This window comes from Elephas maximus, chromosome 4, assembly GCF_024166365.1.
Source record: "Elephas maximus indicus isolate mEleMax1 chromosome 4, mEleMax1 primary haplotype, whole genome shotgun sequence".
NCBI classification, from domain to species: domain Eukaryota; kingdom Metazoa; phylum Chordata; class Mammalia; order Proboscidea; family Elephantidae; genus Elephas; species Elephas maximus.
The window spans coordinates 116198182-116210136 of record NC_064822.1 but is presented as its reverse complement, the minus strand read 5'-3'; the positions used below and the strand labels follow the sequence as shown (position 1 = coordinate 116210136).

Genomic DNA, 11955 nt, shown 5'->3' with positions numbered 1-11955 from the left:
GTGTGTCTTGCAGATGTGCCAAAATGGGGGTGGGTGGGAGGGGAGGGTGCCTGGCAGAGCAGCCCCCAGGGTGGCTCTCTCAAAGCAATACAGTTCTCCCTGCCTGGGGGATGGCAAGACGGGGAGAGGGTTGGGGTGGGGACCTGGGGGTTCCCCATGTACAGCTGTGTATATTCAGGGGTGGTCTCTGTCTGGTACCCGCTATGGGCGTCTATGTATGTGTGAACTTCCCCTTCCCCATACCCTGCATGACCTGTGATGCTGCAGACACCACCATCCTGTGTGCAGGTGTGTGTTGGGGGGCACAGAGGGCATGTTCCATGTCCTGTTGCACCCTCCACCCTGTGACCCATGTACTCGGTTATAGGAAGTAAAGAGAACTGAGCACAATTCACTGGATTCTAGTTGAATCTTTCTCTAAGCAATTTTCCCATTCCTGTCCTTCTCCCTGCCCCAGATCTACCTGTGGTGCTAGTGTTGGGGTCGGGGTGTTTAATGCTGGTGGGCAGCAATAAAGGGCAGATCTGCCCAGATGCCTGTATCCCCTGGGTGCTGAGGACAGCAGGAAAAAGTGGGGACCTGTGCATTTGCCCCGCCCCTCCCTCCCCACCTCCCTGGGCCAAAGCACAATGCTCTCCCTGCAGATTGATGCCCCATCCCTTCCACCCTCTGGGCCCTACACATGTCCTCCCCTAGCCTGCTCTGAGCCCTCCCCCCACCCCACCCTGGTTTTCTATGCTGTTTCGGTGCAAGTACAACTGTCGTAGTCATGGCTTTGGGATGGGTTCTGTTTATTAAAATCCTATTGCTCCTACTGGCCCTGTGTCCCGCCTCCATTCCTGTGGTCAGGGGGAAGGAAGGGCAGCCTGCACCCCTTTCCACTGGCCCCTGTCAGCCCTCAGAGGCCAGGGGCAACAGCTGCTCCTCCAGCAGGGCAATGGTGAGCATGAGGCTGCCCCCCAGCAGCAGCCCCAGCCCCTGTAGTAGCACATCGAGCATAGGGAGGGGCTCAGGAGGACGTAGCAGGGCCGGTAGCTGAAAGGAAAGAAGAAAGTCGGAATCCTGGCCTGGCCTCTCACCCCTTAACGGGAGGGAGTGTGTCAAAGTATCAGCAGCCCCCACCCAGACTCTTCCAGTCCCTGGTTTCTCAGACTCCTGTAGGCCTGTTGTCTAAAACCCTTGCCCCAGCTCTCAGTCCGGTCTCAGGTAGATGGAGGTGGAGGGACTGATACCCCCCTCTCCTCCTCACCCACTTCCCCACTTCCCTTGGTTTTTCTGCTCTACCCCACATCTCTTACCATGTCCACTAGGGCCACATAGAGGAAGACCCCGGCAGTGACCCCAAATACCCAGGGGGTGAGGGGGACAGGGCCCACACTGAGCCCCACTCCCAAGGCTGCACCACCCAGTCCCAGGGCTCCAGACACCAGGCTCAGCAGTAGCAGCCGCTGAAAGGGCAGCCCTGCCTGGAGCAGCATTGCAAAGTCACCTGTTGGGGAAACAAGATAGAGTAGGAGAGAATAAGCCGGGGCTGCCCTCTCCCATGTCATCCGCAGCCTTCAAGTTCTGCCACTTGGAGGTCCCTCCTTTCTGGAGTCCACCCCACCCTGCTCCTGCCAGTCCTACCCAGTTCGTGCGGCAGCTCATGGCAGAAGACTGCTAGGGTGGTGCTGAGGCCACTGGAGAAGCCATCTGAGAAGGCAGCACCTGGGGTGGGCGGGATTGGAGGTGGTCGGTCCAGGAGGATGCTGTGTGAAGGGGCAGGGTCCTGTATCCCCTTTGTAGTCTGCACATGGTCTCCCCACCTTCCCAGGACCCTCACCCAGCCCCAGCTGATAACCAGGAGCCCTGGCCTCCCCTCTGGCCAGCTGGCTTCCATTCTGTCCCCCGCACCTATGGCCAGCCCATCAGTGAGGTTGTGCAGACCGTCTCCCAGGAGGACCATCCACGTGATGTTGGTACCACCACCACCTTGGTGCCCGTGACTGTGGCCTGGGTGCCCAGGAGGGGCTGGCTGGCTATCCTGCTCCCTCCGGCCCTGAGCCCCTGGCTCTGCAGGGAGATGGATAAGAACAGTGTCAGTTGCAAGTGAGGACTTGAGCTGGGAACCTATTAACTGTTTTCTCTAGTCACCTGGAGGTGCCTGCAAGGGCTGAAGGGCTGTCCCATGGCCATCCTCTGGGTCCACATTTGGTCTTTGGAGATCCTGTCTTTTCCACCTGCAGCAACTCTGAAATAGGAGGTCATCCCTCCTGGTGGAGGAGGCAGCAGTGCTGGGGACTAAGGGGTGGCCAGGCCACCAACTGGGAAAATGAACACCTGGTTCCACCTCTACACCTGGAGATGTTCTTTGGCCTCTCTACCTTCTTCCTAGGCCAGCACCTCCCTCTATTTCTTGTTGACTTAGACTCAGGGAAGGAGCCCATTTGGCCCAAAGTCCTAGGTCTACGCCGAGGAGCCTCTACCCACTCCCTGTTAGCTTTGCGCAATCAGGCGAACACCAGAGACCCAGGAGCACACTGCCTCACCTCCTGGTGTGTTTGGCTAGCTCTGGCCTGGAATTCTGGTCTCAGTAGAAGGAGGAGGAAAAGGTGTGTGTCACTTACTGGCCTCAGTCCTTGGTGCCGCAAAAGCCCTAGGATGTTCTCCAGCACGAAGAGCAGGAAGAGGCCTCCGAGCACTGACAGCCCCGGACCCAGGTCCTCCTCCAGTCGCCCACTAGGCCCTGTATGTTGCCCTCCTTGTGCCTGATAGAGAGGCGGTCAGGGAAGACCCCGGAAGCCCTTACATCCAGCAGCACCCCCTTCCCCTGGAGGAGGTAGCACACCTTTACCACCCTTTAGGAGGGACTGGGATACAGGAGCTGGCAGGAAGGAGGAGGGGATGTCCTGTGGCTGGGAGCACCTTGGATACATGGAGGTGGGCCGCCACTGGGGGCAGGGTGACAAAGAAGGCTTTGGACCTCACGTACGTGTGGCAACAAGTGTAGCAGCGCATCCCCGCAAAGAGTGCCCACGGCCAGGGCCCCCAGGAAGCCCAGCAGGGGCCGCAAGAGACGAGGTCCCAGGAGCCTCAGCAGCAGCAGGGAGAGGGGAGCAGGGAGGCTGAGCAACAGGACTGCCAGGGCACTATGAACCAGGGCTGGGAGGACCAGGGGCTGGAGTCAGCCAGAGCTGGACGAGAGGGGCCCAGAGAGGAGACAGTACAGAGGGACGCTGCAAGGAGAGGCAGGACCCCAGGGAACCTCTTTCCCTGGCATGGTGCCCACTCCCCCGCCTACTCTCACCCACTGACCAGATAGTAGATCCCGTGGGGGCGCTGGGCTGGGGGACTGGATGCAGACGCGGCTGTCAATCTGATAAAGCAGGGCTGGGCACAGCAGAGCAAACTGACGTGGGGTCAGAGGAGCAGCAGGGCTCAGGCCAAAATTGACCAGCAGCTGGGACCCATTCAGACACTAGGGGAGTTGAGGTGGGGTTATATATTGGGGAATCACCCAGAACTATGACTCAGATCTTTCAGGTCTGTCCTTTCATAGCAGGGACCCCCCAGTTCTCTCCCAGGGTCCCCTTTGCTCACACAGCCAGGTGCCTCAGAGACAGGTATGTACAATCAATGTGTGTTACATATTAGTGAGTATCCAATCCACATGCAAATTGGGTGCTGATGAACATTGCCATCATCTCCCTCCCTCCAAAGCCTTGGTGGTTTTGGGTTTGGTGACGGAGCTGCCCTCCAATCCAGAATCTTAGGAGACAAAAGAACCTGAAATGCCGCCCCACCTCCCATGTCACATGGTTGCCCAGTCTTGGCTGGATGCTCCATGTGATGGGAAGGTCACTGGGCCTGCTGTGTGTGGTCAGGCAGCTTTGGCTGCCCTGTGGTGTATGTGGAACAGGGTCACTGTCTTTCTAGATGAAGACAGCCATCTGCTCCCTGCAGATCTCCTCTCCAGGTATCCATCCCCAGATCCTGGGCTGCTTCTCTGATTTCTCTATTTTGCCAAGTATGGCTCCTAAACTGGGTCTTGGAGCTCTGGGTGTGGGCTCACTTGCTCTACTGGAACAACATACCCTAAGATTAGATTGGGTTTTTTTTTTTTCCCGTAACTATTAAATTACTGACTAAACATTTCAGGCCATCTAAATCCCATTGGCTCTTTCCCAATCTCTAGAGATCATCAAACTCACATCCTCATTAAGATGGTCAGCCAGTGAATGGTCCAGCAACAGAAGCCTGTGAAAGAGGTCCAAGCCCGAGGGGGCTGGCCCACGGGGAGTGTGGGGGGCATTTGGCTCCTCCAGGTCACCCCATCCCGAGGGACCCAGAGGCAGCCCTGCCCAGACATCCACACTCAGCGCAGGGTCCTGCAGCCTGGAATGGATGGGATAGCAAGTCAGATTCTCGCTCATGTTCTCTTGGCCCCCTTTGAGAGGCTCCCACAAAGGTGGGGGAAAAGGGAGGACCAGCCACTGGCTCGGATTCCTGGGACCCAGAAACCACGGAGCATCAGTCCAGAGAATATAAGGGAATTGTCAATTTATAGGTGAGCCTAGGAGTAAAGGCTAGAAGTAAGAGGGAAGACAGCCAAAAATGCTACAAATTAGGAGCCAAGTCAGCCTGGAGACATTCAGCATTGGGACCAAGGGCTGGGAATCTAAGGGCCTAGGGACCTGGAGGAGAGAATTAGAAGGCAATAGAGGCAAGAGGGGCTTGGAAGAATGTGAGGAGTTGGGTCCTGAAGAATCTGTAATTTTAGGAGTCTAATTTTCAGAAGCCAGAACTAGGCAAGTAGAGACTGATGTTAAGCACTGAGAGGAGCTGGAGGATGTGGCATTTGGGGTATGAGAAGGGGTTAGTACCTGTGTGTGAAATTGTCTCCAGCTGGGGGTGCAGCCCGACTAGGTGGAGGCCCATGGTGTCCCAAGCGAAGCCCCTGAACCCGGCCGAGCCCCAGGCTGTGGAGAAGCCGCGCAAGCCCCCCTGCAGTCAGCGTCCCGTTCTCCCCGTACAGGCCAAACAGCTGGGCCAGGTAGTGGTTCTGCTCCTGCTCAGCAGGGCCCAGGTTGGCGGATGAGCCCCCTACCCATCCAAAGATCACCAACACACACAGGCCAGCCAGCAGGTGACTCGTTGGGGACCCCATCATTGGGGAAACAGGGATCAGAGGCTCTGGTTCGGGCTGCTATTCCTCCCAGAACATCCTGAGGACTGCCCTGGAAGAGTAAGGCGGAGGGGGTGGTCAGAGCTACTGCTCTCTTCTCCAGAGGAGGACCCTTACTCCATGTACTTGCTCTCCCAATTTGAATCCAGCAGGAGCTCCCAGTCTAGCCCCCTCCCTCCCTCCACTGCCATCTCCTGGAGCAGCCTCTTCTTTGCCCTGACCCAGAGCTCTCTTTCCCACACCAGATCCAGAGCTAGCTGGCCCTCCCCTGTTCTTCACATCCCACCCCTCTACCACTTTGACCCATCTTTCTGCCCCCTCAATCTCCAAGGCCTCACCCCACTGGCAGCATGAGAGCCTTCACCTCGGGTACCCGTCAGGCCTTGCAGTGGAGGTGAAGATTTTCCTGGGTGAGGGTTGAGGTGGGGAGCCTGGTCTCAGCCACCAGGTGCCCAGGTGGAACGGAGGCCACGTCAGGTAGAAGGCTGAGACTGACAACAAGCCCCCGCTTTCTAGCCCCCCCACCTTGGGGCGGGGCCAGAGGTGGGGCCAGAGTGGGAAGGCTCACATCAGAGAGGAGTTAATGGTTCACTGGTCTCTGGGGTGGGGGTCAAAGGTGAGTCTTAGCTGGGCCCCTGGGTAGGGAGGGGCCACCCTCTGCCCCTGGAAGAGCCACATGGCTAAGGAGAAGCCCAGCTGTTTTCTTCTCTAAATAATTCACCCTATCCCTAACCCAGCTGGTACCATTTTAACTTTTCCCTGCATATACTCCTATCTCACCTACCTTACATCTGGCACTGGGCTTCACCTCCAATCCCCACCCCCACATGTCCTGGGAAAGTTGGACCCAGGTGTTCCTACGCTGGGGAGGAGGGTGAAGAGGCAGATCAGTGAAAATCTCAGATGCTTCAGAAGGAAACTGCTCTTAGCAATTCCTTGCCCCAGGAAGAGGGAGCCAGAGCTCTGGGGATCGGTGATTAGAAGGGGAAGCCCTTGTGGGGAGAAGAAAGAAGTATCTGGGCTCCCCTCCGATGTCTGATCTGGCTTAAGATCAGGGGAGCAAAGGTTGATTGGGGCAATTGGTTGGGGGGGGGTCAAGGTTGGCATTACCTGACGGCAGGAGACAGGGAAGGACGCCCAGAGGAAGGGGGACACAGCCTTCTTGGTTCCAGCTTGTGGGGGGTAAGTAGGCAGGCGGACAAGGGTCACCTGCAGGGAGCGGATAGGGGAGGGACACCACCTTAAAGCGGCAGGCCTGCTTTGCTTAGACCTCCTTTTCTGTCTCCTTTCTATCTCACAGGAACACCCCACCTTTCCAAATGCCCAGCTGCTGACCTATTCCTTTTCCCACAAAAAGCACAGGAGTCTAGTGCAGAATGATAACATTTATTAGGAAAGTGGAATTTCAGTTAGGCTCCCACATCACACACAAGAAATAGACTGTAACTGTCGCTTCTAAAGAGGAAGGAGGGCAGAGTGCTATGAGTCCCAAGGGACAGGCAGCTTCAGCTGGACGAGGGGCAAACACAGGCTTAGGGAAGATAAGGCCACTGCTCACTGCCCCACCAATGAAGTTTAGTGGCTAAGATACCGCTACCCCTCCCCACAAACTAGCAGCCCAGTAAGAAGGCTGTCTTGTTCTCCAGCAGAGACACCTGGGTTGCAGTTGGTGGCAGGAAGGAATGAGGAGTGTTTTGCTATCTCTTGCTGCTCCTTCGGGTTTCTTTGCCGTTACTGACAGGGTTGCTGGTGGGGCCAGGAGGGCCAGCAGATGTATGGTTGGGCTGGCTGCGGGTGATTCGGGTGCTGGGTGGGTGGGAAGGCGTGTGAGGAGGGTGCGGGCCACCACCAGGACCTGGCGAGGCGCTCAGCCCATTCCCATTCTGGCTCTCAGAGGCTAATTGTGGAAAAAGGGGAAGAAACAGGAATTAGAGTGCTAAAGTGGGGGAAGGGCCTTCCTCCATGCCCCAGAAAAGGCAGTGTGACCCTAGGGCACCCCCTTCACCAAGCATAGCTGCACCTTAACGCTGACTGGACCAAGTGCAAAAGAATGCAGATTGTGAGTATGACTGGAGCACTCAAGAACATTCAACAATCATTTTGGAAGTCGCCACATGAACCCTAGTATGATATTTTTTCTCTCCTAATCATCTCTGTATCATTTCAAGTCAGACCTAGAATCAGCTGTTTAGTTGCAGGCTCAAGGGCCTACATGTCCCTTTACCAAAGTGACTGTAAAACTCGGGAAACATGGGAAGGGCCTGACATTTCTGTGTTAAAATGTAAGGAGGATCTTAAAAAGGAAGGGAAAAGACGGTATATGTACATATATGTATGTCTATTTGTGTGTATGTCACAATGATACATGTTCATTTTTAAAAGTAGAGGTAAGTATAAGCAAAGAAATTATTACACATCATCTCACTCCTAAAGGTAATGACAAGTAACATTTTTGTATGTATTTTAAATATTTGATTGGAGCCAGGTATGTGAGACGTCCCATAATTCTCTGCATATCACTATCATTACACTCACTCACAGTGTATTTTCTGTGTGTCTGTCTCCTTCATAGAGTACAAACTCCTAAAGGCTGGTGTTGTGTTTTATTCCTTGGTGCATAGCAGGCGCTCTATAAATTTGTCAAATGAAGACAGAGGCCTGCCTCTCACATACACAGGACACTATAAACCCGACACGGGGTAGAAGTCATAGGCTAATGGTTCTCAAAATATATCCCTACTGAACGCTGCTGCTCCATGGAACTAAGATATTTACTGCCAAAACTGAAGAACGATGCCGCCATTTGTCCAATTCACAGAAAAAGTTAAGTGAATCTATAGAAGTCAATATTAAAGTTTTTATGCCTTTTTTTTTTTTTGGTGGTTGTTGTTAAACCTTTTGTACATGTTAGCAGATGACAACATGAACATGTGGCAAATGAATATCAGGGCAAACAGGCTTAAATGTAGCTTATTAAAAATATTTTCATAAATTACTGAGTCACAGTCACCTGAAAACATGTAATAGAAGTACTTTCTGTTAGAAACATGTATGCTAATTTTTGTGGTAGAATTAAATGTCGTTATTTTATGGTGTTCAAAAAAATGCCATGCCCCTCAGTGGCTCTGATATGCAAGCGATTCTGAAAACCATGGTAACCAGGGATGAAGACATAAACTGAAGAGGGGCAGAGGCAGCCTGAAACCTAATGTCACTGGGAGAAACTGGGAGGAGGTAAAGAAGAGAAACCTAAGAGACTGATCAGAGGCAAGAGAGAACCAAACACCCACGGAGTAGGGTCAGCTGGGAGATGTGCTAGAGTCAAAAGCCAGGGGGGAGAAAAAAGCAGTAAATGCCAGGTTCCTGAGAAGCCAGGGGACACCAGATGCACTGGTGAAGGAGGTGCATCAGTGAGTGGTTCTCATCAAAAGCTGGTGATCTGCAGTAAGGTCCCAATTTCTCAAGAGACCAAAAAGTGGGGGTGAGATACATGAGATGGAAGAATCATGGCCTAGACATTATTTTAAGAAGGGTGGAGACCCCAAAAGGAAACTATTTAGTGTTCTCAAGTTGTGCAGTGGTGGACTCCATGTTGAGTTACGTAATTAACAGTGTATCAGAACCCTGTGATGAATCATAATGGGCAAGATAGGAAAATAGCAAGGTTTTGCCAGAGAAGGAGCAGTAAGAAGCTAGAGAATGAAGGAGTGCAATCTTTGTGAAGTCATCTTCCTTTTTGCCTTTAAATGGTAGAGGCAAATAGGTGCCTGAGCTCTATCAGTGGTAGAAACAGATCCCCAAATCCCTTCGCCACAGAGGTGAAGGCAAAGAGTATCAAAAGTGAGGGAATTTGGAGAAGAATCGGGTGGAGAGGGATATACTGTGAGAAAAGGGATGAGGGAAATACACCTATCCAGACTGAGGGAAGGAGTCCCTGGAGGCACAAATGGTTAAACACTCAACTACTAGCCAAAAGGTTGTCAGTCCAAACCCACTCTGAGGTGCCTCAGAAGACAGCCCTGGTAACTTGTTTCTGAAAAGCCACAGCCTTGAAAACCCTACGGAGCGGTTCTACTCTGACACCCATAGGGTTGCCATGAGTCAGAATTAACCCAATGGCAGCTAACAGCAACACAACAGACTGAGGAGAAAGAGGGAGCTAGGGGGACCAGTGGAGGGAAGGGAACAGGTTTACCTGGAGAAGCAGCAGGGGGTCCAGTGGTAGGCTGGGGGGCCGAAGGGCTGCTGTCGTTCTGCACCTGAAGGCACAAACTATATAGTCAGTCCCTGCTTCCTACCGTTTCTTGGTCTGACCTGTCCTCCTTCCCTACCATCATGGCTGTGGGACTCACCACCTTGTTGGGAGCCTGCTGGGCGCTGTACTCTGGATTCGGCTCACTGAAGTTGGGAACTTCAGAATAAACCATACAGAATCTGCAACGGGAGACAATAGCCAAAGCCTTGGACCCATTCTCTGGGGTCAGTACTGGAGACCTCAGAAAGGCTCTGATACAAGATGGGCTGCAAACCCTTAGGCTCCTTCCCTGCAAACCTTCGCATTTCCCCCTTGGCCTGGTACTTTATCCCAGTTCACAGAACTTACTCTCCAATTTTCTGTAGATCACCCCCACGGCCAGTATATAGTGTCAAACAACCTTTGAACACTGAAGCATACCTGTGGGGGCAAAAGCAAGATTCAGAGTCCTCGCAAAAGTTACCGGGACTGCTAACCCCGCCCCCCGACTGCTGCTGCCCTTTGATAGCCAGGTGACCCTGGCTGGCTTACCCTTTGGTGAGCCGGATAATGTCCCCAGGCTGGATTAGGTTGCCCACGTCGTCCCAAACCGAGATGTTGATGCTGCCAGTTTTGTCTGCCACTTTGCAGGTCCGAACCTCGTGCCCGTCCTTTGTCTTGGTCACTCGGCCTGGACGGAACAGATTAATGGGGGTGGGGGAAATGGTCAGATGAATAGGTGGAGGTGGTCTTAAGGATGAGATCTAGATGTTGTGAAGGTGAAGGAAAAAATGTACAAACAGTCCAAAGCCCAAATCCCTGGGCGGGGATGGAGTGGGAGTGGAGGAAGGGGATTGTGGACGGGCCAGCACCATGGAGAGGGCCCTGAGTGGAAAGAGGCCCGCGTGGCAACACTGGCGAGAGTTTTGTCTTGTACCTAACCACAACTTAGAGAACGATCAGGCGAAAGCCGTGTCTTGGGGCGGGCCCTACCATCCGGATGCAAGCTAAGGACAGAGACGGTGTTCTCCTGGTTCCGCCCGCCCACCCCGCGACCCTGTGCCGTGGGCCCACCGCCCTAGCACAGCTACCTGTCTCCAGCACAATGAAGATGAGGTTCAGATTCTTGAGCCCTGGCTTGATATCCTTCACGAAGGTTTCCGTCGTCATGCTGCCCAAGCCTCGGCACCCCACTGGAAGGTGGAAAGGCGAAGGGAGGCTCAACGCCTAGCGCCTTCGCCTCCATGCAACATTTCCCAAGGCCTACCACACTGGGTTGGGGTCAGGCAGCCTCCAACCCAAAGGATAGGAACGAATTTCCCCGGGTGCCTCCGACTTCAAGATCAGAATTTGGGAGTATTTGGATAGGCCTCTTCCCGGGATGTTCTTTCAGTCCAAGCCCCGAAGTTGGGGACCGACGTAGATGGGGGTAGGGGACCCGCTGCAGAGCCAGGGACTGGAATCTTACTCGCCAAACATTCCCGAGCCCTCATCCAGACAACCCGGGACTCGGTTCATCCCCTCCCCCACCCACGACCCACCACCCACCCTGCCAGCCGGCCCGACTATGCACGCCGCTGAGTCGCCCGCAGGGGGAGCCACAGGCCGGGCTGCCGCCGGATGCGGTCGGGTAGAACGCGGGAGTGCGGACATTCCCGGAAGTTTCTCCAGGCACGCCTCCTCCGGCCAATCAGCACCGCTCGGGCGAACTCCTCGTCCCGCCGTCCGCCCTAGGCCAGCCAATCGGGATCGGAGTCTCACGCGCCGCGAAGGGGCCGATTTAAGGTATTAAAGGGGCCCAGGAGGTGATTAGGCTCCACCTTGACTTTCTTCAGAGCCCAGTAAGAGACTGGTTCTCTCCAGGCCCACACCCCCAAACCACAGAGTTGGATCATAAAGAAATCAGACCACTGGGGTGGGGGTTCGAGATATTGGGAGGTCAGAAGAAGGGATGGGAGTAAAAACGAAAAATGGTGGGAGTAGCACAGGGGGTTGGGAGGCGGAAAGGGGCGCTGGAGGACGGGTCGTTGGTTCCAGGAAGGGGGACATTTTCTCTCCCTGCCATCCCCTCCCTTAGGGGTTTCAGGGAACTCCTTGAGCGTTCGAGGAGCCATCGTGGATACGGCAGGAGTGCGCCTGGGAGAGAGGTGGGCAATTCGTTGGGCACCCCAGGTCAAAGCCTTGTCGTCAGACACTCCCCCATTCCCCACCCCGCGACTGCCGTGTTGACTGCAGTATCCACACCCATGACTATGAGTCATAGGGTAGGGAGGCTCCGGGATGCTGACCACGGTTCTGGAAACGGGAGAGGGACAGAGCGCACGGCAGGTCACGCCGCAGGCCAGCCATCCCACGACCATCTCTCACCACGACGCATCGGCCCTAGGGTACGGGACACGTACGCCCGTCCAAAGCGGAGTCTCGCCTTCCAGAGGCGTCTGTTCCCTCCACTCCCCTTCCTTCCCCTCCCTTCTCCCGTTCGGCCCCTGACGTTCACGCTGGGAAGAACACAGAATTCTTCCTCCCAAGCGGTTCGTTGGGACCATAAAGACTTCCG

The 11955-nt window shown here is 54.6% G+C and overlaps 3 protein-coding genes across 6 annotated transcripts in view; 1 reads left to right on the top strand and 2 right to left on the bottom strand.

Annotated features, from left to right (window-relative positions):
* Window positions 1–781: 781 nt before the first annotated feature.
* Window positions 782–5767, bottom strand: SLC39A5 (solute carrier family 39 member 5). 2 transcript variants are annotated; one of them, XM_049883548.1, is made up of 10 exons: window positions 5529–5767; window positions 4863–5216; window positions 4191–4374; window positions 3295–3457; window positions 2972–3141; window positions 2607–2747; window positions 2134–2230; window positions 1627–2052; window positions 1299–1489; window positions 782–1035 (listed from the first exon to the last, which is right to left on the bottom strand). In XM_049883548.1, exons 2-10 carry the CDS (start codon window positions 5147–5149, stop codon window positions 892–894), a joined length of 1803 nt encoding a protein of 600 aa, XP_049739505.1. In that variant the 5' UTR covers window positions 5150–5216; window positions 5529–5767; the 3' UTR covers window positions 782–891. The 2 variants fall into 2 exon arrangements, with proteins under 2 accessions (XP_049739505.1, XP_049739506.1); XM_049883549.1 differs by lacking the exon at window positions 5529–5767 and having other exon boundaries at window positions 1627–1707; window positions 1894–2052; window positions 4863–5191.
* Window positions 5768–6288: 521 nt separating this feature from the next.
* On the bottom strand, window positions 6289–11897 carry NABP2 (nucleic acid binding protein 2). 3 transcript variants are annotated; one of them, XM_049883554.1, is made up of 8 exons: window positions 10947–11392; window positions 10490–10591; window positions 9951–10089; window positions 9768–9839; window positions 9517–9598; window positions 9360–9423; window positions 6820–7061; window positions 6289–6373 (listed from the first exon to the last, which is right to left on the bottom strand). In XM_049883554.1, the coding sequence occupies exons 2-7, from the start codon at window positions 10566–10568 to the stop codon at window positions 6862–6864; spliced, it is 636 nt and encodes a 211-aa protein (XP_049739511.1). In that variant the 5' UTR covers window positions 10569–10591; window positions 10947–11392; the 3' UTR covers window positions 6289–6373; window positions 6820–6861. The 3 variants fall into 3 exon arrangements, with proteins under 3 accessions (XP_049739511.1, XP_049739510.1, XP_049739512.1); XM_049883553.1 differs by lacking the exon at window positions 6289–6373 and adding an exon at window positions 11801–11897 and having other exon boundaries at window positions 6539–7061; window positions 10947–11128; XM_049883555.1 differs by lacking the exon at window positions 6289–6373 and having other exon boundaries at window positions 6539–7061; window positions 9520–9598.
* The window catches only part of RNF41 (ring finger protein 41), a 31083-nt gene continuing 30222 nt past the window's right edge, over window positions 11095–11955 (top strand). Inside the window, exon 1 of the mRNA XM_049883551.1 lies at window positions 11095–11183. The gene's annotated coding sequence lies outside the window, so the exon portion shown is untranslated. The remainder of the gene's footprint in view (window positions 11184–11955) is intronic.